At 39.3% G+C, this 19,379-nt stretch overlaps 1 protein-coding gene and 1 long non-coding RNA gene across 3 annotated transcripts in view; one reads left to right on the forward strand and one right to left on the reverse strand.

Annotated features, from left to right (window-relative positions):
- The window catches only part of ntng2a (netrin g2a), an 83,702-nt gene that overhangs the window by 17,450 nt on the left and 46,873 nt on the right, over positions 1-19,379 (forward strand). For both annotated transcript variants that reach the window (XM_048209418.1, XM_048209416.1), the window contains exon 3: positions 1,152-1,795. In XM_048209418.1, coding sequence (XP_048065375.1) covers positions 1,152-1,795 — 644 coding nt within the window. The remainder of the gene's footprint in view (positions 1-1,151; positions 1,796-19,379) is intronic.
- The window catches only part of LOC125279572, a 35,234-nt gene continuing 24,973 nt past the window's right edge, over positions 9,119-19,379 (reverse strand). Inside the window, exon 3 of the long non-coding RNA XR_007187409.1 lies at positions 9,119-11,269. This is a non-coding gene — a long non-coding RNA (uncharacterized LOC125279572). The remainder of the gene's footprint in view (positions 11,270-19,379) is intronic.

The following is a 19,379-nucleotide window of genomic DNA, read 5'->3' on the forward strand; positions in this document are numbered from 1 at the left end:
AAACCAAAAACTCAACTTTTGGGCGTTAATGTATAGCTATAGCGACATGCAACAAACCATATATATATAATATTGTATATTTTAATATTTAATATTAATTTATTTTTTATTATTATTTAGTAGGGGTGTGATGAGATCTCGTGCCACAAGATCTTGCGATATTAAAATGTGATGATATTTCCCGTTGAGTGAAAAGCTGTCTTGCAAGGGTGAAATTATGGTGCACACCACCTCCACTGTCATTTTGCTTTTTTAATAGAAATAAAAACCATTTAATTCTGGATAATGGTTGCTTCGATTGTAAACGTCTTGTCTGCTCATCCAGCAAGGGCTGCGGAGTCGCACACAGTGCAGCAGAAATCACAGTTCACTGATTACGTGATGAGAATAAGGCGAGATGACTGACAAGACCATGGCGGAGGATGTGTTGCACAACAGAGCCTAAGCGTCTGATAAATGTCTTCTTGTAGAATGCGTGCTTAGCACCGCCGATCCCTATACACAGAGTACGTGCAATCACGAATTCGAAAGCAAAAGTAAAATGCAAGCTCCCCGATGCGTGCATATTAGGCTACATACAACAGCCTGTCTCCCAATATCAAACCTATCTTAGGTTGGGCAGTGTAGTTGCAACCACTTCTTAGCTCTGGTCTCTCTTTTAGTCTTTGTTTGTACTTTGAATATTGATTATGGCTGCATTATTGTTTGCAAAATGTTTATTTTTGTAATTTATACTGTTTTTATTTCTATGTTCAATTTGTGGAAAGGAGTTCAATTAGGAGGTCACACACAGCCTCAATAAGAAGTTCTGGAAGCTCATAAATTATGTACAGGAAGGTCTGAATAGACCGTGCGAAATCACGAAGGAGAGAAGCCAAACCTGTAGCAAAACCTTTTACAGTGATTGTATATTGTTGTCTTTCAATGCATATGATAATTCATATTAAGAACGTAGAACTGAAATGACATTCATTACTTACTATTTGATTAGTTAAAACATTTCTTAAAAATACTGTGCAAAAATCTTGTCTCTTTCTCATGAACCCAATCTCGTGAGCTAACTATCTCGTCACACTCCTATAATTGAGTTATCCTTACTTAATTTTGTACCACTCCTAATTTATTCAATTTTTCATCTTCTTTGTCTGTAGGAAAACCCATACCTGTGTAGTGACGAATGCGATGCCTCCACCAAAGAACTCGCCCATCCTCCAGAGCTGATGCAAGATCGTGAGCGAACTGGACCCATCACGTACTGGCAGACTGTAACATGGAGTCGACATCCTGAGCCTCTTGAGGCCAACATATCCTTATCCTGGAACAAAAGCCTTGAGTTAACAGATGACATCCAGATAACCTTTGAGTACGGGCGGCCCACAAAAATGGTATTGGACAAGTCCCTGAATTATGGGCGAACCTGGCAGCCTTACCAGTACTATGCTGACGACTGCCTGGAAGCCTTCGATATGTTGCCAAAGAGAGTGCAGGATCTGTCGGCAACTAACGTGACCAGAGTCATTTGTACCGAGCAATACTCTCGTTGGGTCGGTTCCAAGAATGAGAAGAGCGTACGGTTTGAGGTCCGGGAACGCTTTGCCATATTTGCTGGGAAAAAATTACAAAACATGGACAACTTGTACACACGGATGGAGAGTATGAAAGGCCTCCGAGACTTTTTCACCTTCACCAACCTGCGGCTTCGGCTGCTGAGACCGGCACTTGGAGGAACATACGTTCAAAAAGACAACCTGCTCAAGTACTTTTATGCCATCTCCAATATTGACATACAAGCAAGGTAATGATGCACAACACTGTGTTTGTCCTACTCATGGATAGTTGTTGTTTTTTTTCTTAAATTGTTTCGTTGCTCATTTTTCTGTTTTTTTTTTTGTTCTTTTATTGAGAGAAAAAGTAGAGATATGACTGGAAATTATGGGAGAAGAGGGAGAGAATGGTATCAGAACACAACACAGGAGAAAATAATATTTTAAAAGTTTAATTTTGTATTATCATAGTTCAAAGAAATACATTGGACATATAATTAAACAGAACCTATTATACTGTTTTACATTTTCAATTTTCATTAGTGTGTAATGTTGCTGTTTGAACATGAAAAAGGTCTGCAAAGTTACAAAGCACGAAGTCACTCCAAAGGGAGTTATTCTCTCAGCAAGCACTGTTTCTGAACTCCCTGAATCACCTCGACTGAAGCCTTGAATTTTCTTCCAGGAATTTAAGTCACAAAATTCCTCATTTAAATAATTCCTGCCCAAAGCATACGCAAAAAAAGGGGCGAGGCTTGGTTGAGCTGCGTAAGTAGTGTGCTGAAACTCGTAGCTATAGTAAGGGGCGTGACATTTACAAAACACACTCAAAGCAGTTGACCAATCACAACACACTGGTCCAGTCAACCAATCAGAGCACATTGTGCTTTTCAGAAAAAGTGGCTTCATAGGAACTAAACAGGGCATTACTGACAGACTGGGAAGAGAGATGTTGCAACAATGTAAAATATATGAAAAATAATATGTTTTTTGAACATTCAAGTATGAAAACCTATTCTAATAGACTCAAAAAACAAAACAAAATGATATAATATGGGCATAATATGGCCTCTAATATTCATGAGCAAAGCTGATAAGTTTTATTGCATTTCCAACACTTATCTGTCATCTTTGCACACAGCACAAAGCATGCCTACAGCGTTCTGCTCTTCTAAACCAAAATAACTGGAATTATAGAATGAGCACAACCTTCCAAGATGAACATTTCACATATTCTTATAAATATGAATGCACCAAACCTTCATCTTGGTAGGAGTCATAAATTTGGGTCTCATGAAGATACTGAGTTGTAAGGCCTTGAAGCTCTACCACGCTGACTTGGCATTGAGACTCATTGAGTTCATCAGATATCATTTTTTATCTGTTTTGATAAATATTGCATGCATATCTTAATGCACATTGAGAAGTATTGATTGATGTTTACTTCACTGCTGCTGGTCCTGGAATTTGTAGATCAACTAATGCATGGATCAGATTTGTGCAAAAAACTACTGGTAAAAGTTATAGCATGTTATAATTTATACCAGATAGAGGGTTAGCAATGATCTGAGTCGGGGGGCATATTATATTATATCATAAATATCTATATATTATAAACTTTATCAGCCTGGCTCATGAATATTAATTAGGTGAAATAATGTTCAACCAGAAGCCACAAATAATTTGGATTGCTTGCTTACGTATTTGTGACCCTGGACCACAAAACCAGTCATAAGTTGCTCGGGTATATTTGTAGCAATAGCCAACAATAAATTGTATGGGTCAAAATTATCGATTTTTCTTTTATGTCAAAAATCAGTAGGATATTAAGTAAAGATCATGTTCCATGAAGATATTTTGTAAATTTCCTACCATAAATATATCAAAAATGTATTTTTGTGAGTGGATATGCATTGCTAAGAACTTAATTTGGACAACTTTAAAGGCGATTTTCAGATTTAGATTCCAGATATTCAAATAGTTGTATCTCGTCCAAATATTGTCCTATCCTAACAGACCATACATCATACATCAAAGTTTATTTACAATATTCAGCTTCTAGATGATGTATAAATCTCAATTTCAAAAAATTTACCCTTATGACTGGTTTTGTAGCCCAGGGTCACATTTGGTCAGTTGACCACCAATGCAAGATGCTTCTGTCATTTTTGTGGCCGCTGCACATTATTCTGCACTGTGGACAAACAGAACAGATCTCTTAAAATAAAATAATTATTGCACAGAAATAGGGAGGAACATGATGACATGATGCACCGTATAAATCTACATTAAGTACTTAAGTGTCTTTAAAAATGTCTAAATAGAAACATCTTGGCATATTTCAAACTAGTTGTTCTATATGTTGAAGTGATCAGTTCTGATAAAAATGTCCAGCAGCAAAGGGGGATCAATGCAGGGCCCAAACCTCCGGTAATGCAAACCCTCAATCAATACTTATTCTGGTATGTCAGAGAGGAAATTGTTTTAACGGCGACAGGGAATGGGATGGCTTAAGTAGACAAATGGACATGCAGAAAGCAGCCTATCAGAGGGCTGACTGATGTTTCAGTGTTTCATAATGAGAGGACCGCTGGAGTGGAAATGTTAAGCTAATACCCAGCGGAAAATCGTCCTGGGATATTTTATTCATTCCACAATATTGGAATGCGTTTCGGCAGCATTTGAATAATAAAAATGGCAAGGCCTCCCCGATGGCCTGCCCTGTGAGTACTCGTCTAAATGGAGTCCACGGGGTTGGTGGGTGTTGGGCACGATAATCAGATCAGACTGTACAGCCAGTTACACTTCCTGCATCACGGCCCATTTCCCCCCATCATCAAGCATGCGCTAATAATCAGTGCTGATTACACTAAATAGCCTATAATAACATGGGCCAAGAATCCCTAATTGAGGAAGATGAAGTGTTACTTGTTTAAAGCAATTAAATACACTGTTAATTTCCCTATTTATCTTTTTATTTTGTGACTTGTTTGCCAGGAGATGTTATGTGCGCTCTGATAATGATGTTTGCCTTTTCATCCGAAGTGCCAGCGATACTACTAACTCATATTTCTGCAGAACGCATCTAAAAATAGCCTGACTGAACAATGAAAACATATTCCTCAGTTGTTTTTTTTTCCTGCTGCTTTGATGACATTCGTGAAAAATCTTCTTGATCAGCCCCTTTCCCGCTAAAAAGCAATGTTTAGGAGGCATCGTGCTGTACAGCACGCCACGTGTCGGTGAACATAATAAGACACAACCATTCTCCCTGTGAAGCTCATCTTGTGAGATTCATTTTTTTGCCCAACGCTAATATGTAAAAAGATAAGACTTGCGTTTTATCCTCACCTTCTCCTCCCCGCTCCGGTTTGCTGCAATCTGACGTGAGATACAAGACAGCAGAAAGAGTTCACAAATAGGCGTCCCAGAAGATGGACCGGATTTGGAAACGGTTGGAGAGCGGGAGGGTGGGCTCGTGTTCCGTCAGACAAATATCCCAAAGACATTGCTTGAACCTTAATTAAACCTGGTAAGGGAGGAAATAAATAAATAAGCACAATTCCCAGGGTTCATGTTAATTTATGCAAAGACTTGAGTTGATCGGATGCATGTCCTGTTCCCATTCCCCCTTCCCTTTCCTCCTGAATCCTCCTGTAAAACCCTTCTGAAAATCAAATGTACCAAGATACTGCAGTATGCATATCAAAGAAGCCAAAGCTGGTGAATTTGGCGAGAGGGATTTTTGAGAAATAATGCTGTTTTATTAATATACAGAGAACCTGATAGGCCATTACGAAAGATCAAGGTCGAATGGAAATACGAGGTTGGGTGTAAGCCTATCAGAACTCACGTCTCAGAGATGTCCTTGGGCCTACGTTGGCAAAGATACAGAGGCTATGGAGGGAAGGTGAGATGGAGGAAGCTCCAGAGGTGCCACGAGGACAACGTCAGGATCATTCCGTCTTTATCACCTATGTGTGGGCAGAAACTCTATCATGAAAGGACCACCATGAAGAGGTGTTTTGTAGAGAATCTAGAATCACTCAGAGATTGATTCACACCCACACTTGGATTGTGCCGTTGTGCTCTTGAATTAAATGTAAGTGCTTGTGATTACAATCATTTAATCAACAGGCCAGACAACAACAAGACATAGTGATGTATGCAGAGAAAGAAGATACAAAAAGTACATACCCGTCAAAAGTTGAATGATTTCTGAAGGATCATGTGACACTGAAGACTGGAGTAATGATGCTGAAAATTCAGCTTTGCCATCACAGGAATAAGTTAAATTTTAAAATATATTAAAATAGACAAACAGTTATTTTAAATTGGAATAATATTCCACAATATTACAGTTTTACTGTATTTTTGCAGCTTTGGTGACAATAATAGACTTCTTTCAAAAACATCAAAAACATATTTCTGACCCTTAACTTTTGAATGGCAATGTATATGAGTAAAAACAGTATATGAATAGTATATGAAACTGTACACACATTTGCATACTAGTATGTAGTATGGTAGTATGCTAATCCAAACGTAGCCATACAAATGGAACCTTAGCACTGACGCTTCAAGGTGTGATATGCAATGTTCATCTTTGTTGGTTGATATTTAGTAGTCAAGGTCCTGTGGCAGGGGTCTGATGGGTGAAGTCAGATTTGGCCTCATGATTATGGACAGACAGATTGGCAAGATATGTCTGAGATCTGGGCAGGATCATTTATTCAGTCTGACCCTCATTCACCTCCTTCATCGGTCCCATTAGGAAAATGTCAGTCTGTCAGAATGGTGTCCTCCAGAGGAAGTGAAAACTCTGGACATCAGATGGCGTCTCTTGATTCTCGATGCAATTTTTGCGCTCTTTGAGAGGCACCTAAACCCTGAATGTAAGGTTTAAGACTGGCAGAGAGGGTGTGAGAGAGATTGCCTGGTCTTGTTAAAAGAGAACTTTGGTAATTTGGAGCAGGACAGTTTGGGAAGACACCAGTCAGGTGCTGTCAGGCCCATCTTTCTTTACACTGAAACATTTTTTTCTGAAGTCAAAATGAATTGTGAGATTGTATAAAAACAGTGAACAAGACTGAATTTTTCATTTCAATTCAATTCACATTTATTTGTATAGCACTTTTCATGATACATATCGTTTCAAAGCAGCTTTACAGAGAATGCATGTCAACATTAGTCTGGCTATCACCAGACCAAGCTCAATTTAAAATTGAACATTGGTCTGGGGAGTTTGCTATGTATTTCCTACTGCACAAGAGGCATGATCAACAATGCATTAGTCACGCAATTGATAGTCCTTCAACCAATCAGATCAACGATCCGGGTGACGTACTTTGCAGAGCGATGCGAAAACTCCAGACAGGTTTACCGTGTGTCTCAGCTCCCTAGTTCAGTAGTCAGGGTACTGATCAGGGAATCAGCCACATTCACTTTCATTATATACTGATTCACGACCTAGGGAACTAGGGAGCTGATTGAGATGCAGGTTTAGTTTGTTTTGTTTTGTAGCATTGATCCGCGGTTTGCAGAAGCAGCAATGGCATCGAGCAATTTTTGCAGGTTGTGCAAAAAAACATGAAAGTGATCGGTATTTACACCCACTCGAGCAATTTGTTTGCTAACTAAAGAAGTCATTCAGCATCGTCGAGAGTTTAAAAGGCGACTCTGATACTGTTCTGGTTCAGTGTAAATGAACGCGGAATATAGCCGCCCTAAACTACGTCATTGTCATGACAACCAAAAAGAATTCCAGTCAGCTCAGGCGGCGCGAGATTCAAGAAGCAGGGAGATGAAACATATAGAGCAAATAATAAAAATATTGTCTACCATCAAGGGGCAATCAGATTTGAGTTTGAAAGCTGCTTGCCGTCGCTTTCTCTATCGTCATCATGTTATACCCACCAATAGCGAGCAAGGTGGATAAGCCAGTCTGTGATTGGTTCCCGCAAAAGTGTAACAGCGCAGCAGAAATGAATGCACGGGTTTCCAGACTGAGTTGCCGAGCTAAATCAAATCGCCGGCAGATCAGGCTGGGTTTACCCAGACTATGTCAACATTACAATTTAAAGAATGCAGTTAGCAATTAATGAAGGCAAATAATTTACAATCACTGTTAGCAGTTTAACTGAAGGTAGAAGCAATGAGTTCCTGGAAAAATGAATTACATATTAACAATAATTAGGATGTGGGGGGTGCTCTGGGAGTATGGGGTCCGGGGCCCTCTGCTAAGGGCTGTCCAGTCCCTGTACGACCAGAGCAGGAGCTTGGTTTGCATTGCCGGCAGTAAGTCAGACCTGTTCCCGGTGCGTGTTGGACTCCGGCAGGGCTGCCCTTTGTCACCGGTCCTGTTCATTATCTTTATGGGCAGGATTTCTAGGCGCAGCCAGGGGCCGGAGGGAGTCCGGTTTGGGGCCGTAGGATTTCGTCGCTGCTTTTTGCAGATGATGTTGTCCTGTTGGCTCCATCAAACCAGGACCTTCAGCGTGCACTGGGACGGTTTGCAGCCAAGTGTGAAGCGGCTGGGATGAGAATCAGCACCTCCAAGTCCGAGGCCATAGTTCTCAGCCGGAAAAGAGTGGCTTGCCCCCTTCAGGTTGGTGGAGTAGTCCTGCCTCAAGTGGAGGAGTTTAAGTATCTTGGGGTCTTGTTCACGAGTGAGGGAAGGACGGAGCGGGAGACTGACAGACGGATCGGTGCAACTTCTGCAGTAATGCAGTCGTGGTTAAGAAGGAGCTGAGCTGTGAGGCAAAGCTTTCGATTTACCGGTCAATCTACGTTCCAACTATCACCTATGGTCATGAGCTTTGGGTCATGACCAAAAGAATGAGATCCCGGATACAGGCGGTCAAAATGAGTTTCCTCTGTAGGGTGGCTGGGCGCTCCCTTAGAGATAGGGTGAGGAGCTCGGTCACTCGGGAGGAGCTCAGAGCCGCTTCTCCTCCACATCGAGAGGAGCCAGCTGAGGTGGCTCGGGCATCTGTTCCGGATGCCTCCTGGACGCCTCCCTGGAGAGGTGTTCCAGGCATGTTCCACCGGGAGGAGGCCTCGGGGAAGACCTAGGACACGCTGGAGGGACTATGTCTCTGGGAACGCCTCGGAATTCCCCCAGAAGAGCTGGAGGAAGTGTCTGGGAGAGGGAAGTCTGGGCGTCTCTGCCCCCGCGACCCGGCCCCGGATAAGCGGAAGAAAATGGATGGATGGATGGATGGATGGATGGATAATTAGGATATATAGAAATTTGGGAATGTGCATGTTGATCCAGATGATTGCATCTTCTGAAGTCCTCGCAGGAGTTGGCGCCGTCTCTTCATAGGTGTTGGTCATCTGAGGTCTTCTTAAGAGGCTGGATCCAAACTGAAGCTGATGTCCTCTCTAGTCACCCGTCCCGAGGTAAAACAGAAAAGCAAATGGAGAATAATTAGCGTAGCTGCTGTTCATAACATTAAGCAAAGATAGTCATGTGCAGTTGATCTGATATGAGATGCATTATGTGAATGCTTGGCTAAAGAGATGTATCTTTAATCTAGATTTAAACTGGGTGAGCAAGTCTGAGCCCCGAACATTATCAGGAAGGCTATTCCAGAGTTTAGGAGCCAAATGTGAAAACGCTCTCCCTCTTTTAGTGGACTTAGCTATCCTAGGTACAACCAGAAGTCCAGAATTTTGTGATCTTTTAAAGACCGTGAAGGATTGTAGGGCGATAGAAGATCAGTTAAGTACACAGGAGCTAAACCATTTAGAGCCTTATAGGTCATTAGCAATACTTTATAATTGATACGGAACTTAATGGGTAACCAGTGCAGAGATGATAAAATTGGTGATATACGATCATATTTTCTTGACCTGGAAAGAATTCTAGCAGCTGCATTTTGTACTAATTGTAGCATATTTATTGAGGAATCAGGACAACCAGCAAATAATTTCTATATTAGTCCAGACTGCTTTATGCTAGTTAGTGCTGGTTTAGCATTGGTACCAGCAAACACTTACAAAAAAGTACCATGGTGATCATGGAGTACCATGTAAAGACAAGTACCATGGTACTGCCACTGTACTTTTTTTGTACAGTTTTACACTTAGAAATATACTATGATATTAAAATTAATGTTATTTACATCTGACTCAAAAGCTCTTACAAAAATCTCTTAAGAAAATTAACCATAGTTTTATTATAGTAAAAATGTAGTAACCATGTTTTTTTTTTTTTTTTTTTTGCAAATTGAATACCATTTGTATAACCACAGTTTTACCAAAATACAATGTGTAAATTATGGTTAGTGTAGCAAAACCATGGTTAATTTTCGTAAGGGATGCTATGGCAATACTATGCTAATACCATGGTGCATGTTTGAAAAACATGGTTGTACTATAGTACCTTTTTGGAAGTGTTACTTCCAAAATGTTACTGTGCTGGTAGTATGGTACAGTACAGTAATGTCATCGGGTGGTAATACCATGGTAGTTTGAAATATATCATGATCACGGTACTTAAAGTCATGTACTATTGTATTTGCAAGGTGCTTCAAAGAACACCATAGTACTAAAAAAATGTCAAAAAATAAAAAAAAATTTAAAAAAATAAATTAAAAAATAAACGATAATACTATGGTGCATGCCCAAAAAACATGTTAGTACTATGGTACTTTTTTGTAAGTGTTACTTACAAAATGTTACCATGCTGGTAGTACAGTACAGTAATGTCATTAGGTGACATGGAGTACCATGTTAATAGCATGGTAAACTAATTTTAGTACAGTGTGTAATTTGAAAGTAACATTATATTACCATGTATCATCATCACTTTAGTATGGGACAGTACATTTTTGTAAGTGTAGACCATGCTGTTTACCTAGTTGACTTTTGTCTTTTCAGCAGGGGAGGCAGAAAAAGCTTTTTTACATTTTTCGGATATTAATTTTACCCTGGATTTATTTTAGGACATCTTTTCATCATAAACCCTTAGATAATAACTTGTGGGGGAATTTCCCTCTGCTCCTTCACACAAAACAATCCCGTTATGTAAGAATCGAGGAACATCTCTGAGCGTGTACGTGACGTGATTCTATGAATGATTCACTGCAGGCTGCTCTAACTGAGGTTCAAACGCATTGTGGACACTTTGGTTCTTTGGAAAAACAAACCGGTGTGAAAAACCCAAAGGCTGATGATGCTAAGCTCACAACACCAGCAAAGTAGACACTTTTCGGGGTTAGTATAGTCAGAATGAGAGTTTTTACTCTCTACTGTACACCCTACAGAAACATCCCCACATCCCTTTACAGTGGTCAGAATCCATAAATCTCACAGACAGACACATGCCTTTGTTATCAGCATAGCTTTATTTGATATGTTACTTTGTTCAGCTGGGATCTGTAAATATTCAGACATGTTGACAGTTGCTTAGTGTCTACAGTGCACTGTGCCGTGAATGACCTGACAGGCCATCGTATGCCGCCATCCCTGCTGAAAACACCAGAACATGTTGTGTTCTGGAGGCCGGTGTGCGGATATTCCCATTTAGCTTCTTAAAATCAACTTGAATAGTCATTCTCAAACAATTTTACTTCTGTAATGTAACATTTTTAAGTGAAAATGCAAAATAGGATTTGACTTCATCCATAGGGAGGATTGGATTGTGAAAAGTGGATGATACTTACCACAATGGAGCCACTATTTGATTATTGGTTAACACTGTCCAACAGCCTGCACTTCTGCAAAAAATTGAGAGTCCTGTCAGAAGACAAGAACATTTATAACACATAATGCAATATTTTAATATTTTATGTGATTAATAGCACAACACAGTAAGTATCACAAGTATACTCATCTACTATATGCTACTCATATGTTATTTCAAAGCTTATGTATTGCAAACAAGGACAGATTTCAAATTGTGTTTTGTTGATAATACTTTTACACTACCGTTCAAAAGTTTGGGGTCGGTAAGATTTTTGAACGTTTTTGAAAAAAGTCTCTCTTGCTCAACAAAGTAGCATTTAGTTGCATTAAATACATGTTAAAATGCAATTTATTTCTTTGATGGCTGAATACTCCAGTCTTCAGTGTCATGTGATCCTTCAAAAATTATTCTAATGTGCTGATTTGGTGCTCAAGAAACATATTATTATTGAAAACAGTTGTGGGAGCCTTGGTACTTTTTTTTTTTTTCAGGATTCTTTGATAAATATAAAGTTCAAAACAACAGCATTTATATAAAATACAAAGCTTTTGTAACATTATAAATGTCTTTACTGACACTTTTAATCAATTTAAAGGGTCCTTGCTGAATATTGAAAGTATTCAATTTAAAAATAAGAAATCTTACTGACCCCAAACTTTTGAACTGTACTGTATGTTTGACACATTTAAATCAAATGTTTGATTAAAGTTTGGACTTAGATTAACATGTTTTTGCACATTTTAGCCAGATAAAATGTTATGTTGACTTAAAATATATGCCATTTTATTCAGAGGTAACTGGACTAAAATGAATATTACATGACAAAATAGAATATGACATGACAAAATATTCAAGGACATTTTTGTCAAAAGACAAAAACTAAAACAACACAAAAGCTGTAAAAAAAAATGAACACAGCTTGATGGTCTCTGAGGGCAGTCATGCAAGTAGTTTTATGGGGCAACAGAGCCGTGTCAACAGATCAATGAAGCCCCCCTCTCAAAGGCAGTCGGACACATCTGAAGAGCCGAGCACGAGCTAAGTTTCCTTTGGACAGAGCCTTGAGTGAGCTCCATGCTTCAGCGTGTGCTGCATTTGAACTGAACCTATAGTGCTGCATTTTAGTGCACGCTTGGTTTAATCTCACATTCTCTTTTTTCATCTTGTTTAGTGTGCATCTCTTACCATACTGAGCCAATCAGTCCCACAGCAGAGAAAAAGTTTAAAGGTTTGAAGTATTGAGAGAATATGCAATCTTTGGGTTCCTTCTCTAAAATTACATTTATTAAACAAAATTTTTACACTTTCTGCTAGAGTGTTCTGGGTGGTTGCTAAAGGTATGATATGCGGTTACACCGTGTTTTCACTGGACGCAGAAGTTTGAGACTACAAAGTGACCATTGCAAATCCGTTTGTTCTTTCTTTCAGAAGTAGCATGAGTGCTTGAAGTACGTCAGAAATAGAACGAAGCATCAGTTTTCTGTTGGGAATTTGTCATGTTGCATTGCGGCGCATCCAGTGTAGACAGCATCGCTGATTATAATGGGTTCTATCTGCTTTCGTCGCGTCACATCCCAACGCATTCTGAGCTGTAGCTAGGCCGAATTTTAAGCTAGTTTTATCATCTGCTAAGAGAAAATGATAAATCGGATCACTTAGAAAAGCTATTGCACACCTCAACGAAAAAAAAAAATCAGTATATTAATAGTAAGGGCCCTATAATACAACCGGCGCAATGCGACGCAAGGCGCAGCGCAAGTGTGTTTGCTAGTTTGCGTCCGGCGCCGTTCGCGTTTTCCCATTCAGCGCCACGTCCTTAAACTAGTAAATGCATTTGCGCCAGTTAGTGCGGCCATGGGCGTGCTGGTCTAAAAAAGAGGTGTATTCAGGCGCATTGCCGGCGCATTGCTATTTTAAGGAGCTGAAAATAGACTGCGCCATAGACCAACTCAAACCTGGTCTAAAGTCTAAAGTCAATGGCGCAATATTTTTTTGTTAGAGCGCGGTAGAAACTGCGCCTCTGGGCGCGTCCACAGTGCGCGTTGACTTTGCTTATTACACATAGGGATGCGCATCACACAAACATGCCAAATATTAAAAACAAAAGGATTACAGTGTAAAAGAATATTATTGTGTTATTCCGCCAACAAATTCCGCCATGTCAATAGCAATCCGCCATGGCGCGAGCGCATCTCGCTCTTAAAGGGAATGGGAGATGACACTCTGATTGGTTTATTGAACGTTACGCCCATTACTCATTAAGAGAATAGGGACAACCCATTTCAAAAATGCGCCCCGGCGCATGGACCGTTTTTCCGTCGTTAAAATAGCAAAAGCGCCGTGCGCTTTACACTTTGCGTTTAGATCGTTAAAATAGGGCCCTAAAAGTGTGTAAAAATGGTACAGTACAACCTGTTAATTAATTACAGTTTTTCCTGTAAATAGTAAGTGTACTTTCCATTAACCAATCTAAGGGGACATTTCATGTAAATTTACAGTGTTGGAAGTAAAAAAGAACAAGTCATCTTATAATTTACAGTGAAAAATGTAAATGAACACCCATTTCATTTTGTATTTTCTTATAGGTTTTTGTACATTAGGGTTTTATGTTATATCTTATTTGTTAAATTAATGTTTACTGCATTATTTTCGTGTCATGTGTGTTACTATGATGGTGTTTTGTATTTGTGTGAATGACACTACACCTATATTTTAGTATTTATCTCAGCTTGTGGAAAAGCTAGTGATGAGCTTTGATTCTATATGTGTTTTTTGGTGGTTGTCACTGTATTATTAAGGTACAAAACCAGATTTTCCACTTTAACATTGTTATATTAACATTATATCAGTTAATTAACTTTTTTTTGCCATTTTTTTTAATAGTGTACAGTTACATACAGGTTTATAATAAATTAAAATTCCTAAACCCTGACAGTACAGTGAACAGTGAATTCAAGAACAGATTACAAAAGCCCTCAGTTCCATTTAGACATCATTGGTGTATTTGACCATGATTTCCACCACACTGCGTAGCGTGGGCGCATGTGTGATCTGCAATTTTTGCTTTTGTCTGCAGTTGCATCCGTGTGATGTAATACTTGCCCTACTTTTAGGTGAAGATTATGCTTGCGATACGTCGGTACAGTTAGAAGCAGAGCGGAGAATGTATTATAAATGCTCAGGTCTTGGCAGAGCTGCTCTTACAGTATTCCCACAGGAGCTCCACGAGTTTGCTTCTAAAAAGCCGAACACCATCAGCGCTGACCATCAAAGATCAGTCCTTGGCCTGAGTTACTCCTCTGCTAAGGTTACATTAGCAAAGCGGCCAGAGGCGCAAACTCAGGCTTTCTTCCTCTCTTCCTGCATGCTCACTGCTGTAACATATGCGAAAATATATTATTAAACACACAGAGTAAGAGTGAAAAAAAAAATACTGTGGGTTATTGGCAATGCGAAATTCAGATGGCATGGTCTCCAAAGCCCCTGCGGTCTTTCTGTCTTTGTTAGTTACACTCACGCTCGTTTATGCATCTTAAACACACAGTTACTCTTTGAAAGAAAAAAAAAGATACAGCAGTTTGTAGTATTACACCGAATTACCTCTAAAACTGAAGTGTGTAATACTTTCTCCTGTACCAGCTGCGCTACAGAACTTTGGCCTCTCTATTGCCACCTGTGGTTGAAACATAAAATTACAAGTTACTTACAGAGTTGTCCATTTTACTTCGGCACTGACAACGCTCTGTCTGTTTGAGCATCCAAACCAAGCGGCAACCTCCCCCTTTCTCTCGTGAAGCCAATACGGAAGTAACTTAAACTGCGATTCATCGACTGGCCGCTAGGGACAGGCTCCAAAAGAGAGCAGAATCTCATAGAGTCCCATGTTAAATTGGCCAAGTTTATAGCAGAAAAAAACATGTTTACAAGTTGGTTCAAATTGTGGTTTTGGTCTATACTGCTATTTTTGCCCTTCATGACAACTCTGAGGGGGGTGAATTTTTTTATAACTTATCCGTTTAAATTATATTAAGCCTTAAAGTTCTGCATAATTAAGGGCGTGGTCACTTGAGTGACAGGTATATTGCGCTGCTGTCTGTGAGCCGTCATGTTACCTCAGCTGCCGCTGAATTTGGCATCTCAGCCGTATTTGTGCTCGATTATTTTATACAATTATAAAATATGGCTTGCTGCATAATATTCGAGACTGATGTGTGTCTGTGTAGATGTGCATGCATGGGGAAGAGACACAGAACACACGTTGTTGGATCGTGGCATTGGCTGAAAGTTTTGGTTGTGAAATTTACTGCAATGACAATGGCGGGAGGATATCAAAATCCGACAGCACTGCTTGGATATTATAACTAAAACTGCTGCACTATTTTGAAAAAAATATACTTTGGACACAGGCTCATTTGTTTGTTAGATACGATCGCTGCTCAGATTGCATCCTTTCTTGAAGAACGATGACAGAGAGCAGATCATTCAGAAGAAATGTGACATGTTTTTTTGTTTTGCAATGGACATTCATATTTTACCCAAGTGCCACGGATTGGATTCATCTCGCGATCTCTATTTCATTATAAAGGTATGAAGTCCCATTTGATTTTCCATGTTGTTATTTGCACAACCAACACTACTGGTGTTGGAGCATCTATATCTTAAAAAACACCGTAGATTGACAGTAAACCTTTAGAACGTTCTGATGATAAAACTTATCTTCATTAATATTTTAGATCGTATCTTAGATAGATATATAGCTCCTTTGCTGCTAACATGGTCACGTCGAGCTAGGCAGGCGTGGTTTCAGCAACCAGTCATATCAGCTCAAACCACCTCCCCGCCTCTTTGCCCATTTTCAGTTATCCGGGAGTGACGTGCTGTGACGCGCAGCTAAGATGGCCGCGGCCTCATTTAGGCGTCAAAACTGCTGTTCAGAACTCTATGGGTGACGTCACGGACGCTACGTCCATATTTTTTTTACAGTCTATGATCCAAACACATTGATACAGGAAGGTTCATTTACTTGAGTGAGTTTGGAGTGGGAGTTTTGGTTGTCCAGCCAATGGGATGTTCAGGGCTACATAAAGAGGCGGGGCTACATAAGGTCTATAACTGCAGCCATAAACTATAAAAATGTACACAAATGTCTTTTAAAATAAATTAGCACAATGTTAAATTTGCAACGTAACACAAGTTGCAACAGATCCTTTCTTCCGTAATGTGACACATCCGAGTGAAATGGATTATCAAAAAAGAAATGTAGGACGGGGACTATTATCTATTGGTTATCGGTTGGATGGAGGTGGACCTGATTGCGAGCTTGCGGATGATTGTAAGAAAGGGACGGGGTTTAAACAGACTAAATGATTGGAGAAGTTCTGTACATATGACCAGAGAAAAATCGTTTCATGGGAAGATTGAGTTATGATGTTTTAATTCACATTTACGAGGCCAAAAAAATGTAACGTGAATGCATGAATCATTCAGAATAAGATCAATAACATGCATTTAGAAAATAGATTGATGCTGGCTTCATGTGCTATTGGAATTATCGTAAAGTTTCCTAGTGGGAAATTGGACACGAATGCCCTCTCAAGTCGTATTTACTACTGGGAAACTTGGAATAATTTTGATACCCGAGTTGGGCAAGACATACAGTAGGCAAGAATAAACCTCCATAATTTCTGTTCTTTACGACAATAAAGCACTTTAACGCAACAAACTTGTGATGACGACTTCAGAAGTAGGAAGTAGAAAATTTCCAATAGCACGTGAAGGCAGCATGAATGCCGACTTTAAAGGTCCCGTTTTTCGTGTTTTTTTGAAGCTTTGATTGTGTTTATAGTGTGCAATATAACATGTGTTCATGTTTCGCGTGTAAAAAAACACAGTATTTTTCACATAATTTACTTATCTGTATACCACTGTTTCCACTGTCACAAAAACGGGCTGATGACTTCCTTGTTCTATGAAGTCCCTCCTTCAGAAATACGTAACGAGTTCTGATTGTGCCAGCGGTTCCTGTGTTGTGATTCGACAGCAGCTTAGCGAACCTTGACCGGAAAGGTCACGCCTCTTACCATAACGTGGAGATGCACGCGCTCAGTGTTATTGTAAACATGTCTTTAATTTTACCCTATCAATCTGAGCCGGAATCAGACCCGGTGATTGGACTGCAGGATGAAAATAACAGCGTTTCGACGACATGGCGACAAACACACTCTACAAACGCAACTCTTGTGTATTCCTGTGGGCGGAGGTTAGTCAAAAAACTGTTTTAGTGACGTCATTAAAGAAGGAAGTAGAGGGATGTAGTCCAAACTGGCCGTTCGATGTAGGCGACTTCTGTTAAATAAAATATCTCGCTTGGCATTGAACTTTGAGCTTTAAAATTTTACAGATTTTATTTATACTCTAACAACAACATTACACACTAACTAAAGTTTGAAACATGGGATCACGAAGAACGGGACCTTTAATTGCAGAAAGCCACAGTCTGTAATGAGCCTAATTTACATTGAATGGTGGTGTGTTTGCACTGAAAACAATGACAATGACTTAATTTCTGTTTTATCACATTTAAAACCTTTTAAACTTGATTGTGAGTGGTTAGGGAATTAAACTCTGTGCTAAAGTGCTGCAAATATTTTGTGAATTTTTGATATTTTCGCTATTCTGTTCATTGATGCCAGCACCGCAGCAATTACTCACTCCACCTTGAAAAAATTCAGAATCCTAAAATGAATGTTACTGAGATTTCAACAATGCCAGGTGGTGAGAAGTTTGAAATTTGATAAAAGTACAAAGTGCAATTTCATAGCTAAGGCAAGACTTGTGAAATGAAAATACAATATGTTGATGCATTTTGCATCAAAGCTATATAAGAAAGCTTTGAAAAGTTTGATATTTGAAGCTGTTGACATCTACATCTGACAATCAAAAGGCACCTTCAAAGCCAGAGTCCAAATGTACTGAATGTGAGAGCTGAATCAAGCCAGAGCCAACCAAAGACCCAACCGAAGGAATCAACCAACATACTTTTCATCCTAGTTTGTGGCCGAATACTTGTCTGTTTACATATGCATTGATCTGGCTAACCCATCCACCACAGTCTGTTTTCATCTATCTCTGCGCTCAGAAGTGGGTATTATATGACTAATGATGCACTCTCGTGGCTGTGTATGATTAAATTAACCCATGCCTTTTACCCTGAGCCCAGCCATCACTTTTTATGATAGATGAAAATCGAAAAACCCCTCAGAAGCCCCCACCCCCCACCCCACGACATTCAGAATACGTCTAATACAATTAGCTATTAACGGAGCCAGAACAAAACTACACTTTTTGAGCTTTTGTTTTCTGACATTTCCTGCATAAATATCCCTCCAATTTTATTCCACAAGAAAAAATCCGCAATTAGGAATGTCAGTCAATTAAAATCAATGTAATCACAATTTAATACTTTTTTCATTAATAACATTAAATAATAGCCTTAAACTTATTAGGTTTGGCAATTAAAAGTTTGTACAAAAGTAATCTCTACTCATCTCAATCGCACAAAAAAGGATATTTCCCAAACTACATCTAAACAAATGGGAAATGCAAACATGAAACTCAATGCAAATGTGCAAAGACTGAATAATACACAACCTTCCTCACATTTGGACTTACATGTGTAAAGTTGTTTTTGCCAGTGGTCTGGTGTTTCACTCATAGTTCTGACCAGTTCCAAAGGTTTTGATTCGTTTTTTTGTAATTTCAAAGAAAAGAAAGAAACCGTTATAAAGGTCAAACATGCAGTAATGGCAGTAATTCATTTAACATGTTAACTTTGACAGCCCTAACTAATGCATTCAAGTTTATTCTGAAATACATCATACTACACATTCAGAAACAATGTCACAATCAGCTTGTCTAATTATGCCGTATATCTTGATAGCACAAGCACGAACATGACATGAAAAAGTGTGTGCGAGTGTTTCTTTGACGAAGGGTTCATAGTGTAATGCTCAGGTATTTACCTCATTAAGACAAAAGATGAAACAGTGTCTTCAAACGACAGATTGTTGTTATACAAAACATAAAGAATGACTGTATGACCTTACATTGAAAGATGTTTTGTTTTTTAATCATTTTTCATT

Source organism: Megalobrama amblycephala, linkage group LG12, assembly GCF_018812025.1.
Source record: "Megalobrama amblycephala isolate DHTTF-2021 linkage group LG12, ASM1881202v1, whole genome shotgun sequence".
Lineage (NCBI taxonomy): Eukaryota > Metazoa > Chordata > Actinopteri > Cypriniformes > Xenocyprididae > Megalobrama > Megalobrama amblycephala.